The sequence below is a fragment of the Pteropus vampyrus genome, unplaced genomic scaffold (assembly GCF_000151845.1).
Source record: "Pteropus vampyrus isolate Shadow unplaced genomic scaffold, Pvam_2.0 Scaffold702, whole genome shotgun sequence".
Classification (NCBI taxonomy): domain Eukaryota; kingdom Metazoa; phylum Chordata; class Mammalia; order Chiroptera; family Pteropodidae; genus Pteropus; species Pteropus vampyrus.
This window is the reverse complement of record NW_011889483.1, coordinates 439,282-466,646: the sequence shown is the minus strand read 5'-3', so window position 1 is coordinate 466,646 and position 27,365 is coordinate 439,282. Positions and strand designations below refer to the sequence as shown.

Here is a 27,365-nt window from a genome sequence, read left to right as displayed (position 1 = left end):
AATTGCCACAGCCTAAGAATTTCTGTTGATACAACTTCATAACAGTATCTGAGATGATTTATTGAGGTTAAAGAGAGTAAGACTCTTGTAAGTTCCAAAAAAAATTACAGTGCTACATAAAGAAAAATCATATGTAGATGTGGTTCTAAAAAATGTAACTTTCTATAAGAACAGTCTGCACAAAGCCATAGTCTCTTAATACTTGACAAATATAGCTAAAGACATCTGAAATGTTTTTGTTTCCCTCTAGGCACTATTTCCTCTTAGACCTATACAGAAAAAGTTTAACTTGAAAAAGTGCACTAAACACTGAAATAAGGGAGTTCTTTTTGCCTAACATCCTCAGTTATTTGCTACATGCAAATTTCTGTTAGTCAGAATTCAAGAAGCTCAAAAACAAACAAACAAACAAACAAACAAAAACCCATGAAAATGTGAAGAGGCAGTATTTACTGCTTCTCAGAGCAGCGGTAATGTATGTGTTGATGTTAGGCATTAGCACTTTCTATTAGGAGACTGATAGATGCTCCTTCACTTGACAGTGCTGTACTACATTTCCTCCTTTACCTTCTCTCAACTATCTCTTTTTATGTTATCATTAACTTACCTTATTTCTTTCTGAAGCCCTTACTGAAGCTACTTTCAAGGTTCAAAAGGGGCAAAGAAATAGCTAAGAAACTTCAGAACACAAACATCAGAATAAATCAATATGAATACAAATAAGCTACAACTTAATTAAATGTGTTTATTACAGGCAGGATTCACTGGTAGATACTACAGAGAATTAAACCATAGATATAATTATGTTACCATCCTAATTAAAAATGTTCAGTAACTCCCTCTATTCTGCCCCAACACATCTTCCCAGCCCCATCTCAAACAGTGCACCCATGCAAGCAAAACTCAAAACAGACCTAATTCCTCACAAACACACCAAGCACCTAATGCCTTTATTTCCTCAGTCTGGACAACATTGTCAAATACCCTATTTCTTCTGGCTCATCTCAAACTTAACAGAAAGTAACACACAGATTCGAACTGGAATCAATTTGCAAAAGCATACAAGAACTTTGGAGTGTTTAACTGGGGCTTTTAATTCCAAAGTCCAAATATATGGCAAAATAAAATTATAGGCTGAAATAATAGGTAAAGTCAAATAAGATGACATTTAAATGTATCAAATGTAAAGTTATTTGTACAAGTTCAGAAAACTATAATAAAATAAGTGTCAAAAAACACTAAGGCATTAATGCAGGACTCCTTTTTTTCCTGCCCTGAGTGAATCTGTTACCAAATACTACAGATTCTACTTCTATAGTCTCAGGATAATTCTATGTAAATGGTGAGATACTGTTCCTAGGGTCCTTTAGTTGCTGAATCTGAATGCTGGAGAAAACTGGATAAGCTCAAAACACTCCTTTTACTTTTGAATAAATTACTGTACTATAGATACTAAAAAAAAAAAAAAAAAAGAAAGGATACTGCAACTCAAAGACCAAAAACGTTCCTATTCACTGCTTCCACCCTCAACACACACATCTATATACATGGCCTTAATACAGATGAAGTTTGTCAAATTTATAACCATTCTTCCAAAAAACAGAACAGAAATAAAAATGTGAATAAATATGGCATCCTGACCATTAAAATGTCATTTCACCAATTCTCTAAAACAAAAGAAAAAAAGCAATACGGTCTAGCTAAATGCTATACATTGATATCTTGACGGGTAACTTTTCTTAAAAAACTAAATATATATCAAATGTAAGTAGTCAATGGGAATAGAAGGAAAAGAATCAACCATTACTCACCAATATTGTTTCTAGTAAGGCGACTGTATCCTGACTTTCAAATTTCTTATTGTTAGTGAACCAGTGAATCAGTTGCATAACTAGTGGCTCATATAGTTGCCTTGTCACCTGAAGAAAAAATACCACTAGCGTTTATTTTCTTCATGGTAAAGTAATTTTATATCGGAAAAGAGTTCCGTTTAAATGGCAGGGGCAAAATTAAGTGATAATTCTACCAGGGTTTTATTAGTTTCCTTTTCCAGTTAAATTTTATGAAGCACATGTTCTAACTATTTTCTCCTTCCTAAAAAAAAGTCCAACAAAGAAAAATATGCATACTAAAACTCACTGTTCCTCTAATTAGGAGGACAGTTTAGGGTAGATACTGCTGGTTTTTTAATATTCATCTTTACTAATTTGATCCTGAATGTGCACATGAGGTATTCTGGATAGAGACATTATCATTATTCAACTAAAAAGCAAATAAGGATTTGGTGGCTCCCTACACCCCAATTCACACCCTTGTGGTGACAAAAAGAAAGCAGACCAATGTCCTATGCATACAAACTTTAAAGCCCATATCATAGGAAAAGATATACAGGACAAAGAGACTGCTGCCTCTTCCACCTCTACCAAAAGAAGAAAGAAAAATATTTGTTCTTTGGAGATGGGATGGAAAGGAGGTTAGGTTCTATAACCTTCCAGAATGTAAATAAAGTCTCTCCAGGGACCAGACACCCCTGTGGGTCTCTGGCGTTTATAATCAAGGGTATCATCCAGGCCTGAGCTCCTTCTTTCTAAAAAGAAATACTCAGGGAAACAGGCTCACCTTTCTGGAACCCTGAGAACTTACTGGCCTAGTCTGGTGTGACCACGTGATTCCATCTTGGAGAAATAAGGGAAGTTTTATTATCCTTTTGGATCAGAGCAATTACCTAGACAAATGGTTACATATGTAATCCTCATTATTATGAGTAAAATCTTTGTAGCAAAAGTGAAGGGAAACATTCCCTATGTTTACATCTTATGCATTTCTGTGTCTCACAAGGCTAGGCTCCTCCCCGAGCACTGAGAAATCCAGGAGAGTTTTATTTCCCAGCTGATACTGAGCTCAAGAATGAAGTACTTAGTATGAATACCACCACCGTAAAAATCATGTAAAATGTCTCAGGACTCAGACCAAGCCACAGGGAGTCCTCTTGCACCTAGATATTTTTCTATTAAAAAAAGGTATCTTTCTAACCTTTGAAGAGATTTTTAGAATTAAGAAAAAAAAGGGTCTTACCTTTCAGTCTGAAAAATTTAAACTGGTCTTAAAACGTCCCTTTTTTTTTCAAAAGAATTATACTTTTTATTCTTAGTACATAAAACATATATATGTACATACATACAGAATTTGTAGAAGACAACCCATCTATAAACCTACATGCCAAAATCGCTGTTAATTTTCAAAATATTTTATTTATAGACATTTAAATATATGTATATGTCTATAAAAATAAATACACTTTTTTGTAACTTTTCCTCTTAATTTTGAATATTTTCCACATAAATACATAAGCTATATCAATATTCTTATTAGCTGCTCAGTATCTCGTATATGGATGTACCATGATCCAGTTACCCAAATCTTGCTGTTAGAATTACAGGTATTTCTAATTTATGACTCGTATAAAGAAATTACAGGGAAGAGTCTTATACACACCACTCTGAGTATATTACAAATAATGAAACTGTTAAATAAAGGTTGTGGGTCACCAAGCCTTTTGCTCTGCCTGCAGATAGCCTATGTGAATCCATACTGACACCAGCCAGGGCCCTTTCCTTACATGCCTGGAAATACCAATATTTGTCAGTTTTTTAAATATTTGACAAAAGCTGCAAACAATGTCATTTCAATTTGAATTTCCTTTTTTTTTTTACTAAAAAGGTTGAATATTTTAAAATATAGTTCACTGGTCAGACTTCTTTGTTTATGAGCTGCTTATTTTTGTTCTTCATCCATTTGCCCATTTTTATTTTTTTATTTTTTTTAAGCGAAACAACCCTTGGTTGACCTCATACACTGCAAGGACCTTATCAGCTTACAATCCCTTATTTTTTTTATTTTTATTTTTTTATGCCTACGGCACCTGGACTTCCTACCTAGCTGGTCTCCCATCCAAGTACTAACCAGGCCCAACCCTGCTTAGCTTCCAAGATCAGACGGGATCAGGCTTGTTCAGGATAGCATGGCCGTGTAGACAATTTGCCCATTTTTAGATCTTATAACTTCAGTTAAATGTTGCAAATTTTTTTTTTACCCATTATATATGTTAATATTGTGCTTTTTGTGCCATCTATTAGTTTTAAACATTTGTAAAGTCAAAACTATCACTACATTAGCATATTTCTTCTATGTATCTGTCTTAAAAACCTTGTAGGAAAATCTCCCTTCCTATGCAAACTTTATGGAAAAACAATTTTCTGAATGCCTTTAATAAAAATAAAATCCATACAAGTAGCAGAATCAAACTTTGTATACAAAGGAAAACATTTTTGAATGCTATGATCTTATTTTTTACAAATAAAACAAAATAAATATGCGTATTTGTAAAAATGTGTTTTTACAAAGATCTGGAAATGTACTTTTTTGTAGAAGATAAAATGATTTTTCCTGGGGAATAAGAGTGAGAAAGAGGTGACGATATGGAGGTTCACATTTAGCTTCACATGTTTCTATATTAATTTACGTATTTCGTCAATTAAAAAAACCATCCCGATCCAAAAATGTAGACAAATGCTAAAATTCATTACATTTTTCTTAATGAATTTCTTAATATTAATATATTAAATATAAAAAAAGTTTTTCCTTCTAAATCTTAATATGAAACTAATTTTTCATGTCAACTGACCTAATATGATTTATCTATTTCTCATTAACTTTAAAAGCCTTTTCTACCAAATATATAATTTTTATGTACACATGAGTCCACCTGCCAACTACCAGACACACCCACTGATCTATTTGTGCACTAATCTGACCTTGTTATAATTAATGTGGCATCTTTCTAACGTATGTTAGGGAAAAACTACCTTCAACACTCTACCCTTTCAAAATTTTTCTTGGTTAGGCTCAAGAAGTCATTCTTCCAGATTACTTTTTAGGTTCCATATGAAAGGCTTTTTACTGGAATGCTACCAAACGCTGACTGATCTGGGAAGAGACGGCATTTTTTCAATACTGATTCTTCCAACTTGGGAATATAATGTATTCATTTTATAGTCATACAATATATGTTTGGCCTAGCATACTGAAGTTTATTCCTAGAAATTATATGTACATATATTTGATGCTATTATGAATAGGATGTTGTAGACATATTTTCCAAGTGGTCAATACTAATATATGGCATATATGAGAATGATATATAAGAATTATTAATGCTTAGAGTTTATCAGTTGATACTCTTGGGCTTTCCAGAAACTATATTCCAAAATAATAATCTTTTCTCCTTCCTTTCTAATGTCCCTGCCCTCAGAGAACTCATAGCCTGGTGAGAGGACCAGATACTAACCACTGTAAATAACTAAATACAAGTGAAGCTGTACTGAGCAACCAACTACTCCAAGATATGGGCACTGTTCCTGGTAGGTGGTGGAGGCACTATGAGCAAGCTAAATCATTTCTCGCTAAAGGCTTCTGTCCTGGTCAAAGCACAAAGCAGCATTAGTACTTCATGACTGGAGGTGATCTGGCTGTGACATTCGGGTAAACATTCTTTATCAGATTGAGGTAATATTAAAACTATTCCTAGTTTTCCAGGAGCTAACAAATACCCTTTAGGCTTCTACAGAGAGGATCACTGCTTCTTGACATTGGTTTTTGTGGTAACTTTCCAGTTTTAACCAAAAATCCTATTGAATCACAGTGCTTCTCAATACACTGTTGTATTATATTCATTCATAAAGACTGAAGTATTTTCCATCTATATTTATAAAAGTTTTTCATTATGTTTTTTTTATGTGTGCATCCTGATATCAGGGTTATGCTAGCTTCATAAAATGAACTGAGAATTCTATTTTTTTCTTCTTAATGAAAGCAATAGGAATTTGTCCATAAAGTCATCAGTAATAAGCCATTTACCAACAGTTCCAGTCTCTTCCATGACTACTGGCCATGGTCACCTATCTCTTCATCACTCCTTGAAAGAGTATGAGTCTCTAGAGGTGTGGAGTAACAGCTAATTCAGCTTTACATACCTAGACTCTTAGTAACCCTTAATTAGAACACTGACTCCAAGTTTTGTGGCAAATTAGAAATCACTAGGACAGCCTATAAATGTCACAATCCCCAGGTCATTTCCCTGAGGGATTAAATCAGAGTCTGGGGACAGCAACTAGGAAGCAATATTTTTTTTTTTGAGATCACAGATGATTCCAATGTGAAACAAGCCTTGATAACCAAACTAGACAGAGCTTTTAAAAACTTTTTTGCAACTGTTTCAAATTGAAAATCCTTCACTTACCTGATCTACATCACATGCAAGTCGAAGTAGCACAGGAAAAGTTCGTTTATAGAGTTGGTACATGGGCGGGGAACCCTGACCACTTTCAGGCATTTGAGTGGCTTTTCCCAACATAAACATTACCATGCTATGTAAAAGTTCACAAGCGGCAACCTAAAACAGACCAGGAATTCAACAAAGTTTAAGTTTTCATGTTTACAAGAGGAAAATATTTTGAAGTGATACTCAATTTGGCCCTTTAACCCTTTTCTCATTTATAAAAAAAAGTGGAGCTCACTGCCAGTGTTAATCTCACACTGCGTAGGAACGCTACATTTTCTAGGATATGACGTTTTCAGCAATCAAGAATTACTATATTTTGTAAATGGAAATACCACTACTAAAAACAGAATCCTATTAAATAAAATGAGTCATTTGTTTCCAAAGACTATTGATATACCAGAGCGATGTGAAATAATAATAAAAGCAAGATATTTCACGGCAAACTATGGGGGTAAGGTTAGGACTGTAATCTGCAAGTTATCTCGGGACAGACGCTGCAGTAGCAAGCCCCGCCAGCGACTGTTCTTCGGTGCAAATGGGAAATAGGTTAAAAAGAAAACCTATCATACCCAAATGATAAGTTTAATTTATCATACCTAAATTAACAGAAAGTAGCACTTCTTGATGTATAAAATTAATGCTTCTGTTCACTCTGGCCTTTAACCAAGAGTAAAGAACTGAAATTTAAAGCTTTAGACATTAGGACTAATACATTCATAAGAAATATATTTCAATGCTGCCGTAATAGAGAACTTTGCTTCATTTGTTAGCACATCTCCAACTATCAGTACTTTAGTGAATATCTGAAGCACTCTGAAAATTTACAAATTAATATAAACACTTGAGATTATCTGTTTCTAATCTCCCAGGTTGAGGAGATAATTGAGCACAGATTGAAAATCACTTTTAAATGCCCTTTCACTGCATCTTCTGTTATGAAGTGTTTTTGGTATATTAATGTTTTGCTAGGTTATTATCTTTTAGGATGATTTTTGTTTAACTTTTATTTATCAATGACATCTGTTCTGACAATTAACTAGTTTTCTAATTACTGTATTACAGAAATATAAAATTAGTGATATTGGAATGGTTGAAATGTATTATCTATTTCCTAACAAATATTATGTTTTAAAAAAAATAGACTCTAAATAATGAATGAAATAAAAAATAAAAGTACTTTAGTTTGTCTGTCACTAGCTGAGAGAGCTAATTCTGTGACCCGAGGCAAGAACACATCCAAGTAAATAATAGGCTTCATCTCTATAAATGGTACTGCAAAACTGAGTCTTTTTTCTCTGTCCCATGCTACACATTTCTTCAGCATTTCATCTGAGGATGCAGCTGTTAAAAAAAAAAATTAAAAAGAGCATTTTTTTCCATTCAAAATCTGTGTAATACCAATTGCTTTACAATTCATTAGTGAAATCTGAATACTTTTTTATACTTTCAAGTACTTTATCCATCTTTCCTTTTTTGTCTACTTCAGACATGTAACTACGACTTTAGAAATCACCAATACACTATTTCTGAATTTAATTTAAAGTAAAATTATTTTAAACAAGTCCAACAGCCTAGGATTTTTAATTTCTAATTTTAGCAAGGAGTTACTTAAGGTATTCTGTGGAAAAATAATAAATAAACAATATTTTTATTAAAAATCTCTTTTATAACATTTATTTTCCCAGCATAGGCTATAATGTCCTAAATAACCAAAAGTCACTAGTATATTTAATATGAATATTCAAAGTAAAAATAAAGATGAAGTTTTACTAACCAAATGTTAATTCTCATCAAAACAATGTAAAAATATCCAAATATTAAGAACATCAGGTTTAAAAAAGACTAGCTTTGAATTCCTGATACAAGGTTTAATATAGAAATGAATGTCAAATTAGATTGTTTCAAAATGAAAAACATGCTTCACAAATCAAACTGGAACATTTTCCCTGCTAGTTTACTGAATTATTCAGATTGCATGGGTATAGTCAAAGGACTTCATTAGGCAATTATTCTTTGTAATCTTATTTGAAAATATATAAATCACATGTAGGAGCAAGAAATTGAATATATAACATGATCTGTATACATCCAAACTGAAGTACAAATATATCTATAGAGGTTAATTTATTTTAAAGGAAAGATTATTTACCTGTTACAAGATTTTTGTTTACTTGTCCTCCTAGAGTACCAAGCATTTTTACTACTCTAATCCTTATTTCTTCTAAGGACAGTGCTTCATTCTGCAAATTTGAATAATTGTATTACATGTGACAATAACTGAGTTAAAAAGTAAAGAGCATTATGAAAGAAAAACTATTTTACAACTCTATTGTTAATGTTTCCCAATGGTTCATTATATCCTACACCATACTATTTGTTTTATTGCAAATTAATAGAAAGTCATCTCTCTCCCAATTTTGCAGTTAGAGGTCCAAAGTTTCAGCAGGACCCGTTACATCCTTAAAAGATACTAAAGATCCCAAAAGAGCTTTTATGCAGGTGGTTATTTATCAATATTCATCATATTAGAAGTTAAAACTTAGATATTATTTTATTTAAAAGTACTACGCCCATTACATGTTAACAAGTGACATATTTTTAGGAAAATAACTATATTTTCCAAATAAATAAAAAACCTTGAAAAGTGGTACTGTTTCACATTTATGCAAACTTCTTAACTGTCTGGCTCATTAGAAGACAGCTCTTGTAATATGTTAGGGCTGTAGTTGGAACCTGTAGAAGGAATGAGGAGCATTTTGATAGTCTTTTTAGATAATTTTGATTATTCTTTGATAATACACCAAAACTGAACAAGTGGTAATTTCCTAAAGATGAGTTAATGTGGAATCTTAAACAGTATCAATCAACTTTATATACTCTATTACAGGGGCCCCCAATCTCTGGGCCTTACTGGCCCATAGCCTGTTAGGAACCAGGCTGCACAGCAGGAGGCGAGCGAAGCTTCATCTGTATTTACAGCCGCTCCCCAGCGCTAGCATCACAGCCTCAGCTCCACCTCAGATCAGCAAGCATTAGTCTACGGTGCCAAAAAAGTTGGGGACTGCTGCTCTATTACGTTAAAATCCACTCATTTATCTTGCACGGAGAGTGGATTTTTTTTACCCATGCACAATTTGGTAATATATTGCTCATCTGAAATTATCGGTTCTGAAATTACTGGTTCACTGTGTTCTACAGATCTGCCAAATGTTGACCGATTTCATTATATATGAAAAAATCACATTTAATATCACCACCAATGTCATCAGAGAAATTTTTTTAGAGGAACCATCAAGCTCATGACCATAGTTACAGCTTTCCAAAATTTTAATTTTCACTGGCAACAAATACTCTCAGACGTTTTCTTTGAAGTGACAGGATCATTCTGTTTATTTTATAGAAAATGTTTGCCAAATATTGGATAGCCAGTTTGTCTGTATTTGTTCAAGTAAATATGGTATTCATGAAAATAGTGGCTATGTTAGTTCACAGCTCAAAGCATCCATCACACAAGTACTTTTCCTGAAGACATCTGTTACATTTCACTATGCAGCGGACTCCTTTTTTTGCATATTTCTTGTTTCATCACACAGAACATTAAAAAGATATGTGCTCAAGGGTCAAGATTTAATAAACAGCAGAGGAACTAACAGTGTTACCCATCGTTACTACATAGTGCAAAAGTCAACAAGTAAAAACACTGAAGCCCCTAGGGGTCCACACTATAGGAATTAGTGTCCTAGGAAATAGGGGTGGTGTATCTGTAATGAAATTTTTATTTGCAAAACTGGAAATATGCTCAAATAATTTTCTCTTGCATTATTTACATATGATAAAATAATTTTTTAAATTTAGACAACTATTTCTAGTTTCATTCAAGTCTCTCAATCAAAAGCTGTTAAAAATAATGTGGTGGGAAGAAATTAGTCTAGAGTTTGCATTATCAGTTCCAGACATCAAAAGTTTTTCAAATTTTAACTTTCACTTTATACTTAGAAATTATTTTCCCTATACCAATTCAATTTTCTCTATATCATTTTTTGTTACATTATATGTCACATCTGAAAAAAACTCTCAAGAAGTTTACACTGAAAAAAACGCACAAAAATTGGCGTGAACTGACCATGACAAAATAATATATTTAAGATCTAATCAGTAAATGAATCGATCTTACATATCCATAACATCAGTATTCCCACTGCTTACTGAGTATAAACCATATTACTATTATCCACTAAATATATTTGAAGGTGAAGACAAACAGGAAAACAAGATCGACACAATGAACCAAGTCAATAATTTAGCTACATTTTTGTTGCTAAAAATATATTGAAATTATTTCTATAGTGTATTCTTATATGTAAGACTAACATTTTAAATGAAAATTTTTACTTTTCATAAGCATTAGAATCTGATCTTTGCATTAAGGTAAAGAAAATACAAGGAATTTCTTACTGATGAAATGTTCTTTGTCTTTTTCAGATGCTTTAACACAATGTTATTAAATCCTTTCTGGGCAGCCCGAGAAAGTGCTGACACTTCCCAGTTATTCTTGTTTTTATCTATCAACAGGAAACAAAAATCAATGTTGAACAGCATTCATTCATTTACTTGATGAATACTAAGGTGAACACACTATATTACCAAATAGAGACACTAAAATCCTAATTTTAATTATGATTAAAAATTATATTTCTAGAACAAAAATATATTAACAGTGGTTGTCTTGGTTTTAAACAGCACCGTCTACAAAAAGAAATATGGTTCCTTGGACAAGTGTCTAATTCCAGAGTCTGGGCAGGAAACACATACTAAAGTAATAATCAGAGATAGTGGGACATCAGTAAAGAATCAGAGGTGGTGGGATATCAGGAAAGAAAAGTTTTGCATTATATTTCCAAATTTTCTGTAAGTTAAGGATGATTATTTAAAAAAAAAAAATTCTCCTACATAACAACCATGTAGTTAATTATCCAAATGAAGACAGTGACCTTGAGACATTACCCACATTTAATCCTCAGCCCCATTCATGTTCCAGCATTGATCCTAATAAGGTCTTTAGTTCAGAACATTATATTTACTTCTCTGTCTCTTCAGTTTCCTTTAAACTGAAACAGTTCTTCAGTCTTCCCTTGAATTGCATGATTTGAACATATTCACAATTATATGCCAGTAATTTTGTACACTGTCCCTGTTTGGGTTTGTCTAATGTTTTCTTGTGATTAGATTCAGGTTACAGGTAACATCCTAGTAGTTCTTTTATTAACTATTGAGTTAAATATTAGACACGTGTTCATTTATATCAGCATAAACTCATAATTTTATAGCTATAAAGTTATTTTTCACTAGTTCTGGAGATGCCCAGTGGATCTGCTGTCAGAACCAGGTAAGCTTCATTGCTAGAGGACACTTCACATGTGCTTTAATCCCATCTCATTTTTTCTCGGCTCTCAGAATCCCAAATGATAACACAACTTTCCTAGCTGTTATTCTAGTTCCTGCCCTTTATATGATTTCATGGTTTTGGTTTGCTTATATCCAATAAAGTAGTCCCCACAGGTGGGAGTAATGAATGAGAATTGGGATTTATGGCCTGCAAACCATTTGGTGACCTTCTGTGGGTAGATGTTAGAGATGGGCCAGAGATGAAGAGAGGACCTGGTTTTTAGTGTTTATTATTATTTTTTGAAGCTCAAATTAGTTAAGAATTTTGTATAGTGAGAAAAACAGCTCTTTGATACCTAAACTGATCAGTGTTATGTTGGTCTCTTGTGTCTGTTGAACTAGGACTCAAATTGCAGAACAGAAGTTATAATCTCTCCATGTGTCTATATGTCTATGTTCTTGATTTGAGAAAGACCTCTACTTCTTATGTGTGTAATATTCTCCTATATTTGGAGGGTATTAATAAGTTATATTATAAAGTCTCTTAAATTAAAAGAACTGTTCTATACAGATTAATAACCTGATATAAATTGAATATTCCTAAGTTTTTCTGAAAATAAGGACACTACAATGCTTTGAATGTGCCAGATTTTTTTTAAAAAGTTAACAGAAACTAGGTAGAAGCATTTCAGAAATCCATATTCATATACTTAAGGCACACCTTTGGTAAATGAGACAAGTTTAAGAATTTTGGTTTAAATAAATATCTTTTTTTCTATCCATGATAAGTATAACAGTGTACATTTTATTCTACTTAGGTTTGTTTTTCCTATACTTATTCAACCTAATAAGCTGACATTACTTCTCATAACATTTTTTATTGTTATATAAAACACATTAACATAAAATATACTCTTTTAAATATTTTTAAGTGTACAATTAAGTGGCATTAACTAAATTCACAATGTTGTGCTACTATCACCACTATCCATCTCTAAAACTTTCATCATCACAGTCTTGCATAACTTTAGATTATGAAAAATGTAATAAGTTTATGTTCAAATAAACTGAAATCTTTATTTGGGCAAATGTTTTATTTTCCCAGTAATTATGTTTTGTACCATGTCAGGTAGAAGATAATTTCTAAGATCTATAGGTAACTTAAAACCTTGGGCTTAGTTAATTAATGGATAATTATTGGATACCCAGCTAATTTATAAGTAAAACAGAATACTGAAACATGGATTATTAAGCATCATTTTTAAGTCTGTGCTTTTGCTTCATGTTTGTATAGGCTGTACTGAGGCAGGAGCTTGGGATCACATTTAAAGAATGCATGCATGTTGCCATTTGGAGTTATAAGAGAATGGACATGGCTGCACATAGTGGTATCATATGCGCTCACGAGCTCCACAAGTCTGGCAGACAATTCTCAATGATCTACTCTGAGTTTTCTTGGTGAAAGAGAAATCAGTTTAGTAATAATTAGTGAGTAGTTGATGCTAAAGAAGTAATAGTGCAGAAATGCAATCGTGGGTGTGCTTTTGCTTATCAAGGAAGGACAATGGTTTCCTCATAAGCTAGAGAGTTTTGGGTTTTTTGGTGTCTGGTTCTCTTTCCACAACTGGGACATATTAAAGATCCCACAGATCTTTGCTTATCTGGATTAGATCTAACAATAGCTACCTTATTAGAAATAGAAACCATTTTTTTTTTAAAGATTTACTGATTTGAAGATCACACATTAACATGCACAACATCTTATTATCATTTGGAAAACAGTTGATTTCATTGATTCTCTGTTTAAAAACTGTGTCAGTTTGTTCCAGAATATAAAAGAGCATAATAAAGGATAAAATTTGGAAAGTGAGAGTCTAAAAAGAAGCCATGAAATGAGGTAAATGTTTAGCTAAGGTCACTCAATCTTGAATGATGTGCTTCTTTGGTTTCTCTGTAATATGAAAAGTTATTCTTTACTTTCTGTGTAATCTTCCAAGATTGTAAAAATTCAGGATGTTGACGTTATGGCCTAAAAGAGAAGATTCAGGCCATGCACCTTTGGCAATAGTGGCACAGAGCAACTCTGCTTTCTTCTCAGCAAACCGTATCAGGAGGCATATGCTATTGATTAGTTCTACTACAGGCCAGTAGGCTGAGAAGGTGTCTGTCAGGTGTCTCCAATTGCAAAGCTGCTATTTTTACCCTTTATGTTTTGAGGTGAAGTACTTTGGGGTGATTTCTCCTGTGTTATCCCATGATTATGCTCCCTTATATAACAAGGGAGACTATCCATGTGGGCCTAATTTAATCACACACGCCCCTTAAAAGCAGAGTTTTCTGCAGCCAATAAAAGAGAAAGAGATTTGAAGCATGAAAAGGCCTCAAAGATGGAGGGGGCCATAAACGAGGACCAGAGAGAGGTCTCTAGGAGCTGAGAATAAGCCCTGACCATCGGCCAGCAAGGAAATGAGAATCTCAGATCCTACCACCAACCTGAATGAGCCTGGAAGAAAATTCTTATACAGAGTTTTCAGGTAAGAGCCCAGCCTGGGCAATACCTCAATGAAATTGTGAAACTGAGTAGAAGACTAGCTGAGCCCACCTGGACTTCTGACCCACAGTACTGTGAAATAATAGATGGGTATTGTTTTAAACTGATAAATCTGTAGTAACTTATTACACGGGAACAACAAAAACACACTATGAAACTTTCAATTTACTCATTCATATCTGTACACACTCAATATTTCCTATTTGATTCAATGGATTATAATCGCTTTCTAGAATGATTTATTTTGATGCTCAAGTTATCTCGAATTTTGCCTGTGACATTTTCCCATCATTTTTTGAACACTTCCTTGCTTTCTGGATGTTTCAGAAAATACAGTATTCTAGGTTCATCTTATATTTTCCCTGTCCCAGGCTGCAACCAGTCATTTCCCCAAGGAGTTCTTTTTCCTTTTAACGGAAAATGACATTTAGAAAACATGGTCTAGGCACTAGATTTGCTCATTTCTATTAAGGTATCACTATTCCCAAGCAGGCCCTTTCAATGGACAGAATTAGAATATATATGTGTGTAACATATACATACACACCCATGCTTTCATCTCTATTTCTACATTTATCCGTATATGTATGTATGTGTGTATATATAATACTGTCATCCTCCTCACCCTGCCTAGACCCCCCATATCCCACAAGGCTGCCCCAACATGTTGGTGTCCCCCACTCTGCTCCAGCTCTGACCCCAACACCAGGCAGCCCCTCAGGGCTGCCCTCCTCAGAAGCACTAGAGCCACCCACACTTGCCTTCCTCTGTGCCACCTAAAGGCCTTAGGACTAAATATTTCAAGAAGAGGAGATGGAGAGGACTTTAAACAACTGACTCACACAAAGAAAAACACTTTATAACTACAAAAAGAAGGAAGAGATAATTGCTAACCATATGGTCAAAATAAACATGACTGGTAATCATGATGCTGTGAGCAAGACAGAGCATTAGTTCTCGGTGTTTCTGCCAAAAGACATAACCTGAATCTCATCATGAGAAAACATCAGACAAGCCCACACTGAAAGACATTCTATAAAATAACTGGCCTATAATCTTCAAAAATGTCGACGTCATAGAACTAAGAAAGGTTGAAGAACTATCCCACATTAAAAGAGGCTACAGAGTTACAATTAACTGCAACATATGGTCCTACATTGAATTCTAGACCAGAAAAAATACAGCTATAAAAGAAATTAATGGGACAACTGAAAAATTTGCATATGGATTGTAGGTTAATGTATCCATGTTATTTTTCCCGATTTTGATAATAATACTGTGGTTATGTAAAATATTCTTGCTCTTAAGACATACACATTACAGTATTTAGGCATAAATATCCATACCTACAACTTAGGAAAAAAGTCATACACACACACACACACACACACACGCACATGCATATATAGACACCCACACATATATATTACACAACAGAGAAAGTACACGCAAAGATAAAGCACATGGCACAGATCTTAACTGCTGAATCTGGGTAAAGAACATATAGAAATTCTTTTTACTATTAATGTAACTGTTCCGGAAGTCTGATATCACATCAAATAAAATGTTACTAAAAATAGTGGCTATCTTTAAGATTATGGACTTTCTTGTTTAATTTTACTTACTTTCCGCTTTTCCCTATCTTCTAATTATCTATACTTACAAATGATAAATCCTTTGTTTAAAAGAATCACAGTAGTTTCCTCATTAATTTAAAAACACAAATTATTTCAACGAGCTGACTGACAAAAATGAATTCAAAAAAGTAAATAAAAGTACCACAAAGGTATTTGCTACTAGATATATTTTTTTAAGTAAGTCCAAATATTATTAGTGAACTACTCAATAAGCAGCATTCCTTATTTAATGTGAATTTTAAAAGGCTAAGTAAGCTATAAACATTAACTAGTTTACATTTTCTAACTCTAAAGAGTATTTGTTATGACTATCATTTACAGAAAAATCTCCCAAAACTGACTCTCTCTTCATGACCTTTGAATATATATGGAGTGTCACAAAAACCAGATACAGTGAACGAGATTTGTCACACGCCTTTTACTAATGTTTCCAAACCAATACTATTTAAGTTGAACAATAAAGTAACAACTTACACAGATGAAATTTTACAAAATAACACTTCATTTCCTACTTTGATGATGGAAAATTTTAAATTCTTAGGAGTACTTCAGTGTCTTTCTCCAAATTGAATCTTCCTCTTTGCTTCATCTGATAACAATGCCCCTTTCCACTCTGGTTCAAGTAAATTTGTCCCCCTCAACTCTACTACTTTCTTTGACCAGTAAAACTTTTGCCTGGCCAGGTGAATTTTTTCTTTGAATCTTTTCCCAAACCATTTTCTTCTATAATAATTCTTCTTAACTGGCTACCATAAGTGCTTCATAATCATATTTGAAAAAGCAATAAAAATCAAGTGAGATTGGTCAAAATATAAAATTACTATTGAAATTTCTTAGTTTTAATTACTGTTTGATTTAACAAAATATTTTTACAAGGCAGTGTACCAGAAGCTATAAGGAGTTCAAGATATTTAAGATAAGTCCTTGCCCTTGAAGATTTTATAAAGCTTGGGAGAAGTGAGTAAAATGAAAAATAGGTCTAACGCCTCAGTTATATTTCCTATGTCCCAATTATACTGAAATAAATTGGAGAGATTATAAAAATACCAATCAAATATATTTTGAATATGTTGGGTTCAAATTTCAGAAGTTGCAAAAATATAAACAGCAGTCTCATTATAGTTATTCATTGCTATTTTACTTAAGATACACATCATAATTCTTTTAAACCTTACCTGATAAGGCTGAAGTTTTCAGATATCCATCAAGTCTGGGTAGAATGTCCTTATAATAGGGCTGAATTAATTGTTTGCTGATGTAAACTGACCATTCCTCTAGAGCATTCAGGCCTACTTCCACCAGTGGGGTATAGCTCAAGCCCAGTTTAAAAGCCATCTATATGTTAATACAACAACGTAAACTGAAAAGTGGGAATTTAAGATTTAAAGAAAAAACACACCACCAATTAATTGTGATTTCTAATGAATAAGCCCTTCTACTGCCAGAACACTAGATACTATGGGAGGAGGTAAGTGGATGCATCCCAGGTCATTATTAGAAAAACAAAGACCACTATTCTATATGGTTGGTGATCCACTATAGACTTTCAACACATGGAAGGTTTAATCCTCACATCCACCTGTAAAGGAATCTCAGAGAGGCCAAGCCAAGTGTCCCAAGGCCCACAGCTACTAAGTAACAGAAGTAAAACTTAAACCAGGGATATATGACTGGTAAGTACCTACTGTGACTGCCATGGCAAGACCTTGATATGTTCATGTATTCTAGGAAATATAATATTGTATGAAGAAATGGATTTACTCAATACAATGCATCTACCTGCAATGCAGGAACGTAGGCTCTAATATCAAGTTCAATGATGTCATGTGGTAGGGACAGAATAAAGATCAAACAGGAGGCCAAAAGTTCATCTTTGTATTGCTTCATTTTAACTGATACCTTAACAAAAAAAAAAGAGAAAGACTATGCCGTGAACCTGAACAGAGCCTATGCTTTGAAAATCGACTAAAATAGCTAAAAAACATTTACCCTATTCTCAAATACAAAAAAAAATGATCATGTAGCCTTTATTTGACATGGCCGTGTTCATTTTCAAATTAAACACTGACCTTTGGAAATAGTTCATTTGTTGAAGTATTTAATTTCCATTTATGGAAAAGCTAAAGACTCTAAATTTTGAATTTTCATTACATAATTTTATGAAAACTCAAGGGAATTCTGAAGCACAATAGTTTTCTGTTAGTATTTTTTTAATATCTTAATCCTGATCTGTATTAAGAAAACCAATTTTTAAGTAGTTAGATCATTTATGATCACTAGGATTTTTTCTATATACATTCTTTTTTTAATTAGATCTACTGGGGTGACATTGGCTAATAAAATTATATAGGTTTTAAGTGTACAATTCTACAATACATCATCTGTATATTGCATTCCATGTTCACCACCCAGAGTCAAATCTTCTGTCACCATGTATTTTACCTTTTCTACCTCCCCTGACCACCTGACATACGTTCATTTTTAAGCAGCTCATGATAACACTGAATAAATCATTTACAAGTTACCTCTTTACCAAACTTTGCAAATAAGGCAAAGCAAGAAGACTTCTCTGGGTCCTCTGGAGACTGTTTCTGACTCTTTGGACCAACTCCCTGTTGAATAAAAGAGTAAATTAGTACAGTGAAAAATAAGTAATCTGTGTCCTAAATCAACAGTTCCCAGCCTTTCTTCTGAGGGGTAAATCCATTTTAACTTTGCCAAGGTCTCATGCAGAGGGGAAGGAAAAATTGACTCTAAAAACATTTTAGGCAGAGGTAAGTAAGAAACAGTGTGAGGTGGAAGGTGGATGGCTGGCCAAGAGCCACAGGCCTGGCTAAGTCCATTCCCCTTTACTCATCTTTTAATACATACACTTATGAGCACTGGGACATGCTTGCCCTGTAATTAACGAGTTGGACTGCTCATGACTAACTGATCCTTAGGTACACTAATTCAGTTATTCTCAAACTTCAAGAGCTGCCAATCACCTGCGTGACCTGTTAGCACAGCCTGCTGAGCCATACCCCCAGTGTTTATAATAAGTTTAGAGAGGGTGTGAGATTTTTTCCAAGTAATGCTGGTACTGCTGGTGCTAGGACTACACTTTGAGAATCTCTGTTAATCTAACATAATTAGCTAGGTGCTTGTAAATCAAAACAGAAAATTCTATTAGTTAACTTTTTTAAGAGTGTCATCCAATTGCCACTCACATTATCAGTTTTTAAACATACAAATAAAATTAGATTTTAAAACTTCAATATGCTATCATCTCATATTTTATAATGCATTTACTTATACTCATGCAATCTAAAAAAACACGGGAATGTTCAATATCCTCCAAAAAACACTTACCTCAAAATATTTTATTTTCTTGGCATTACTCACAGCAATAGAAAGCAGTTTGTAGAAACCACTAATGAGTGGCAACCGTGTACACTGCAAAATTAATTCATATGCAAATGAGTATACCCATGGCTCAAAGAAGTCTATATGTTTCTCAGGAAGAATCTCTCTGTAAAAACAAATTAAAGGCTTAATGATGAAATTTTTATCATACTATTTTTATTCAGCTTTGAAATTATAAGAGATATAATTAAAAGGTCTATAACTCCATTATAACATTTTTAGGTATACATACGTTCCTTGTTTTTCCTACCTGAAAATCTTTTAAATATAAAATAATAACTCTAAGCTGGTACATATAGATATATTTCAAAGGTTCATATAAGCAATTTTAGATTATAAGTCTTGCTATTTCATTTCATACATCTATAAAAGTGTTTTTCCTATATTACAGCCAATAACTTATAATTTTCACTCTTAAATAATTAGAATTTTTTAAAAAATACCTGCAAAATTCCACCAGGTTAATGAAAGCTGAAAGATCTTTAGGTTTAGCAGGATGCAAATTAGCAGCTGGATCTGAAGTTGGGATCACCCAAACACCAGTAGCTCCATTTTCATCCTTAAAAATTAATTGCACCAAAACAAATGTTATACTATTTAATTACACATTTATTCAACAAATAACTAACCGAATGACTTCACAGCCAAGGCCTGATGCTATGAGGAAGGAATGCAAAAGCAGGGAATATACAGATGGATCCTCAAGAACTTACAGTTTGATAAAAATGATGAAACTTGCAGAAAACAATAAAAGGATACATGGGAAGTGATAAAATGAAGTAATTTTTTAAAAAAGGTTAAAAATACAAAAATAGCACTTCTTAAAGGAGCTAGCAATAATGCCTTGAGGTAGAATTCAAAACTTAAAAGTTTATAGAAAGTATCAATAATGACTTGGAGGTTTCGAACTGAGAAACCGAAAAAGAATTAATAATATTGTCATGTTAACTCAATATTAATATATTAAGATTGTGTTATCAAATTCAGGGGCATATGTTAAACAAGTAGTTAGAAATGCCGAGCTAGAAGCTGTGAAGGAGGATAAGGTTAGAGACTAGCTTTATTTGGGAAGTGTTAACAGAGGTGACAAATGACCTGTTGAAATGAAGCAAGAAGAGTAGGAAACGGAAGAGAGCACAAACAAGAAGAGAAAGTGCAAGGAAAGCCACTGAAGACAACAAAAACAATAAAGACGTGTGTTCTAAGAAGCAGGTCTGTTGGCTGACACAGTTCCAGTCAAGACTCTTTTGGCAAGTTTTTAATGAAATTATTTTAGACATACTTTAGCAATAAAGGCAATAAAATACACATTGGTGTTCCTATCAACCAGCTAAAAAACTGAACATTACAAATACAATAAAGTCAATGTGACAAATGGCATTTTCCTCTTTATCCTCTACATATCCTCCCCATTATCTCTTGTCTAACTTCACAGTGTTATAGTAGAAGTATATACATACTAACTATAACAAGCATAATCCAGTCAAAAAAAATCACTCAGCTCAAAAGTAAACTAGATGTTTTCCACTGGAACTCAAGCCCTTTGACACAAATCTCAATATCATAAGGTTTTGTTAGTAAAACTCAGATAAGAGAGAGCAACTCCCATCTGGCAGCCTAAAGACATGAAAACTGGGTATAGGAAAAAGGGAAGGTACATACTTCTTTTTCTGCCTATTGTCTATACTATCTCAAGAACACATTTAATACTATGCACTCAGTATCTGGAGTTTCCTTAGCTATAAACAAGAGGAATCCCAGGTTTCCCTATCCTACTAAAGTCATCTCTGCACAAAATAAGATTTGACTCTTTACTATTACTAAAGAATGAATACCAAATAAGCCTAGTAAATACCTTTTTCACAAAAAATTGTCTTAACATATTAAAAATATAAATTACTTTTTGAAAATCTAGTGATAACATTTTCTACACATGAGGCTATTCTAAGAGAAAAGTATCAATAACATATAAATTGAAGAAATCGCTTGTCTACAATTCTCTACAAATGTGCTATTTAACTTACCTATAAAAAGAGGTAGTATAAAAATGATGCAAAATTATTAATGACAAAAATTCTAACCTCTTGCTCTCCAACATTCTGTTTTTCTAGTGTAAGATCCAACTTCTCGACAATCTTCAAAACAGACTTTACAAAATCATCATATAGCAAACGATTCAGACTTTGAAGGGAGGAATTCATAAAGAGAAATGCTTCATCTGCTAAAAGAGAACCCTTTAAATAAAGAAAAATCCTAAGCTTAAAAACTGTGTGCAAAAAAGTACCAGAATTAGTATTACTTAAACATTAAAATGTATACAGATGTACATGAATATTTAGGTATTATGGAAACTGCTGTATAAATTATAGTAGATTTTACCTGTAAGTTTTCAAGCTCAAGTTGTAGACACCTTCCTAAATTAATAGGGCAATATCACTGCTGTCAAATAACATGACTTATTCAGTTATTCAGTTACTTAAACATTAAAATGTATACAGATGTACATGAATATTTAGGTATTATGGAAACTGCTGTATAAATTATAGTAGATTGTACCTGTAAGTTTTCAAGCTCAAGTTGTAGACACCTTCCTAAATTAATAGGGCAATATCACTGCTGTCAAATAACATGACTTATTAAACACATAGCAGTGAATGAGAAGATTTAGGCCAATCCTTGTCAAAGTATCTACCCCAATTAATTTGTGTGTGTATACATACATACTACACACATAATACTATACTCATGTATATGCAAACACACATACATGCACATATACATTATGTGCACACGTGTGCACACATATAAGCATACACGTATACATACACCTGGATATATATCTATTTAAAAGTATATTCTATCATTTCTTTAAAAGTATTTTATCACTCCAAAAACATAGGCCAATTACTTTGCCTTTACTCAGTCAAATATCCTCAAAATATAGGGCTATCTAAAAACACATATAAGAAATATTTTAGGTAAAATTATTAACACTGCTAATTTACCTCCATAAGAAAACAACTAAAAACTCGTAAGATTTTTCACAGGATAGGAATAGTCTATGTTAAAATGGCTCTTCCATGATGATAATGTTATATTTTTATTACCTGAGAGATTGAATTTGTTAGAAAGAACAACTTAGCATCGACAATGTTACTTAAGGCTAAATAAAGTGTAGACTCAGCTACAGTAATTAACTTTAAATGAGTTCTGACTTTGTTGATCTTTTAATTGATCTTTTTGTAGTCTCACTTCACCCTAACTTACACTGTTTTGAGTTATTATCACTTGAAGTTCTTTTTAAAAAACTATTGAAAGTCAGTAAAATATAATTCTGAAATAAATAAACCTTAAGTATAAAATTATGCAGACTAATAAAGGGGAACCAGGGTTTAGTATGGTTTTGAAACTGTTATTTTTACCAGCATCTGGTCACAGCTCAGAAGATTTCTAAAAAGATCCAAATAGTCTCTGTATGTGGGAATTTTCCATTTGCCAGTTCTAACTTCCCTTGATGCACGATAGTCTTCATGTTCAGACTCAGCACCCTGGGCAGGAAGACAACATGCCAATACTTACTGATGGATTCACCACAAAATAAACACTGCTGCTGGAACTTTCTGATTTTCAGAATTTTCTAAGCTAAAACAGCTACCAGTAAGAGACTATAATTTGATTGAGGAAGACATTATATTATGAAAACATCATAAAAAAGCAAGCTGAAAAACAGTTCATGATTTTTTTTTAACTAGGACTAAAATAGTGATGCACTAAAAATTATTTCAAAAATGATATCCATGGAATTTGTTATAAAGCATTTATCTTACTTTCTTACATAAGCCAGTCTTTCATCTCATTCTATTTCCTGTAACTTTAAGCAAATAAGATATGCTTCCTATAATACACCTAAGTATTTTGTCCTATGTTTCAAAAGATAACATTCCCTTTTTGTAAAAAGGCATATAAAACAGTAAATTTATGTGTATGGATGTTTCATAACTTATAAGTTTATTCACTTGGATAAAATATAGAGGTACTGCATCCTACATTTTTCAAAATGTAAGGCATGGCTAATAACTAAAAAAGCCACTTTTATACATTTACAGACTATAAACCCCAGCAATATTTCTAACTTTCAGTAATAAATGACTAATGACTAATTTTCAAAATATTAGATTCAGAATTTACCTTTTGAAAGATCACTGGTTTAGAACAGATTCTGATTAGACTCTGATGCACTGAAAAAAGAATATGAAGGAAACAATGAAAAATATAACCACTCGACAAAAATGACAGTCATTATTTTTTGAACGTAAGTTAACCTCTTATTTTTTTCTCTAAGTTTATTAAAATCTTTAGCTTTGGACTAATAAGATTCAGAAGCAAAAGAAAAGAAAAAATAATTCAAAAAAGAATAGAAAAAAGAGATTGTGGTCCACAAGAATATTAAAAGTTTTCCAAGAGGCATCAAAAGATACAAAAAAAAAACAACAAAAAACTGGCAAGTAGATGTTCTTTATATCATATAACATGTTAAGTAGTCATTATAATAAAAACAAGAGTGAATTCCAAACTTACCCACAGTACTAATGCAATTCCCAAGAACTGGTCCTTTTTCTGCTAAGGCTAGGAAAACTTTCACTATGGCTCTACAACATACTGACTGCATTTTTGGACTGTATTGTGGGAAATTGTCTATCTGTACCACCATGAGATGTTCTAGAACTGAAGTATATACCTCAGGAACCTACCAGAAATAGAGAGCAAACTAAAAGTTAGGGGAGAGAATAAATGAATATGGGAATAGAAATATTCAAAGTAAATACAATTCAATTAGACACATATTAGATGAATGAAAAATCTGGTTTATCTCCATCTACTAATAAACTTCACATTTATTATTGTGATTGCATAAAAAAAATCAAAAAATCAATAAAGCTGTCTGAATTGTACTTAATGTGCAATTCTATTCCAAGCAGCAATCTTAATCTTTTAGAAAAATAGAAAGAGTAACAAATAATTTTCCTTCTTGGGGTAACAAAAAGTCAAGTTTCATAACTATAATTCTATTGACACGAAATACTAAATTTAAAATGTCACCTTGATCATAACAGGGCATGTACTGAGTGCATACAACTCCACCAAGTTACTTGAAGAACTGAGATTAAATAAAATTGTGCTCAGTTTAATTATTCCACTTACTGTATCAAGGTAAAGCAAGACACTTGCAATAGACTGGAGGAAACTTGGCATCTGGTAAAAATGATCATCGACAGTGTCCGTCTGGGTGAGGAACAACTGCTTGCAGCGTTGAATGAGCTCTATATACATGAAGTCAACATCTTTTGCATTTATAACCTTGCAAGGCTTTAGGAAGGGTAAAACAAATCTTTATCAGTCCTATCTGTCAAAATGATTACATTTAAGGTGTCTTATTAAGCCATGTAATTACATGCTGAATATAAACAAGCTTTTAAATGAAGAAACTGTTATCAAATACAGTATATTTTATAAAGATCCTTTTTAAAATAATCTGTAAATACATTCATTCTAAACATTTATTCATACACAAAACATCTAAAGAATACTGTTTAGAGGATAGGTATCAAAGACAATTAAGATGCAGTCCCTGCATCTCACCCAGAGGAAGAGACTGAGAACTAAATTCAAAGTTGGAATACACTACTATAACATACTCAACGCTATGCCTGGGGCCTTGTCTATCATGCTCTAGCTACACTGTGAACATATCTAACTGCAGTGAACAAGTTGAAGTTGGTCAGACCACAGTGTATGGTGTTAAAAATCCATGTTCTCGTTTACCTCTGAGTTTTCTTACATACTGTTCCTTCTGCCCTGAGTATATTTAAAGGAACCAATAGAGACAAATGAAGATGAAGATTTAAAAAAGGAGGGGAGGATCATCTGCAAGCAAATAAGGAAGTATCGGGAATGGAATGAATAGTGATAGTGGAAGGCTAGAAAGTGGAACACTCGTTCTCTGAAACAAGAGAGTAGATACTGATGAATGAATTTGTAGTAAGCGAGGTAGCAAACAATTTTGTTTGGAAGGCAGAAGTCCCAGAGATCCACTAAGAGGGAACTAACTAAAGTTATTCTCATTATTCTTAAATATTCCTCTTTCAGTCATTAGAAGTTCTAAAATGTTGAGTGACATCAACTACAATTTTACTTCCGAAATAAGAGGCAGCACTGCACAGTAGAAAAAAATATGGTGTTTATAATCTTCACACTTGAATGTATGTCTTGGTTCTGTCAGTTATAACTGTGTGTACTTTAACAAGTTACTCAATTTTTCTGGGTCTCAGTTTTCTCAACTGTAAAGTGGAAATATACTCCTAAAAGCATGTATGAGAGTTATGAAGATTTGAGATAATACATATACAGAATCCTAGTACATAGTAGGTACTGAAAAAAATAAGTTAACAACAGAGCAAATAATAATATTGTCACAAGTATGAGATACTTAAAAAATCAATAAATTATATTCCTTTAAACATTTAAAATTTAAAAAGTAATAGGAAATTAAGGAGCCATACTCCTGCAAAAAGTCCATATCCACGAATCGCAATGGATAAATCCTTGCTATTTGAATCCATGTTCCTGATGATTCCATAGAATTGCTCCATAAAGTACTGCAGTTTGTTCTTATGCATTTCTGTATCTTTTGCCACCAAAAGAGAAACCTGTAATTGCATAATATTTACTTTTAAAAAATATTTAATGGCAAAGCCAAGTAATCTACACAAATGTGAAAAGGCTAGAATTATTTAATTCAATATTATGTTTTATAGTTCCATACAATCACTTTTACTCATAAAGAACCATTGCTTCAATTTACCTAGTCTCCATCAAGTTCAGAAAAAACATTCTTAAATAAGGCTTTATTATATGTGATGTATTTTTTCTAGAGAAAGGGACTAAAAGAGACCAGAAAAATGCAGAAAGACATGCGCGCACACACACACAAAAAGGCTTTGGATTAAGGCTCTCTAATAAAGCAGAAAACATCTTCATAGCTCATCTCTGACTCACAGAGTGACACAGAGTTGTGCAGGCTCAGCAGCCAGCAAGTTCAGAAGTCATCAACAAACTGGAAGTCTCATGAGGACAATACAAAATAGAGTTCAGAACTAATAATCAAAGAGCCAAGGCATCACTTCTTTCAAAAACCATAAGCCACAAACTGTAAGGCTTAAATTAGGTGAGGCAAGGAGAGAAGTACCTTGAGAAGCAAGTAGATCACTATCTACAAAACTAAGTACAATAGCCTAAACAAGTGTTCAAAAGTCATTCCTAATTTCAGCACAAAGAATTCTAAGAATGCAAAGGATCTAGGTAACTATCAAGGGCAGAAAAAAAGATATCCGCCTTTCATTTCCAAGCTAGCAACACATGCCCTAATCTCAAACAAAGTTCCACAGGTCTTAGCATACTCTCATTTTAGAAAAATGAGATAGTATAATTTTTTTCCGAACGTATCATGAACATGTTCCGCAATATGTAAACAAACATCATCTTACTTAATCACAGAATAGCTTTTCATTTCATGAATATACTATGTTTATGAATTTAAACCATTTCTAACTTTTTGTACTTTGAACAAACATCCTTTTTGAACAGTTTAAACCAAATATTTTCTGTTTATAGTAGCAAAAACTTGGAAGTAATTATCTACCAGTAGAGAACCTAAAATATTCTGGCTCATAAACATAATGATACATATCAATTACGTTGCCATTAAAAATCAAGTAGATCTCAATGTGCTATCAGGAAAACATATTCAACACAGTGGAAAACCTTAAGGTTATGGAAATTATGAATAATACTTCTTTATGTCAAGGTATTTCTGCCTCCCTCCTCATTTCTTCTTTCTGGAGAAAAAGGGAGCAAAAGGGAGATAAGAGGAAGAGAGGGATAGAAAAATGGAGAGGGAGGTCTGAAAGCATCACCAGGAAAATGGTGAATTTTCTTCTCTTGGTAGAAGGATTTCAGAAAATTTTAATAATCTTCTTTGTACTCTTCT

At 33.0% G+C, this 27,365-nt stretch overlaps 1 protein-coding gene and 1 pseudogene across 7 annotated transcripts in view; both read right to left on the bottom strand.

Annotated features, from left to right (window-relative positions):
* The window catches only part of PRKDC (protein kinase, DNA-activated, catalytic polypeptide), a 192,933-nt gene that overhangs the window by 138,957 nt on the left and 26,611 nt on the right, over positions 1-27,365 (bottom strand). For all 7 annotated transcript variants that reach the window (XM_023526089.1, XM_011385363.2, XM_011385365.2 and 4 more), the window contains 16 exons: positions 25,879-26,025; positions 24,521-24,685; positions 23,897-24,065; positions 23,507-23,556; positions 22,741-22,866; positions 21,400-21,552; positions 19,762-19,877; positions 19,265-19,424; positions 18,439-18,525; positions 17,693-17,812; positions 17,089-17,248; positions 10,796-10,902; positions 8,490-8,580; positions 7,518-7,681; positions 6,299-6,451; positions 1,812-1,919 (listed from right to left, as the gene is read on the bottom strand). In XM_023526089.1, the coding sequence (XP_023381857.1) occupies positions 1,812-1,919; positions 6,299-6,451; positions 7,518-7,681; positions 8,490-8,580; positions 10,796-10,902; positions 17,089-17,248; positions 17,693-17,812; positions 18,439-18,525; positions 19,265-19,424; positions 19,762-19,877; positions 21,400-21,552; positions 22,741-22,866; positions 23,507-23,556; positions 23,897-24,065; positions 24,521-24,685; positions 25,879-26,025 (2,076 nt within the window). The remainder of the gene's footprint in view (positions 1-1,811; positions 1,920-6,298; positions 6,452-7,517; positions 7,682-8,489; positions 8,581-10,795; positions 10,903-17,088; positions 17,249-17,692; positions 17,813-18,438; positions 18,526-19,264; positions 19,425-19,761; positions 19,878-21,399; positions 21,553-22,740; positions 22,867-23,506; positions 23,557-23,896; positions 24,066-24,520; positions 24,686-25,878; positions 26,026-27,365) is intronic.
* LOC111733953 lies at positions 3,911-4,033 on the bottom strand (annotated as a pseudogene).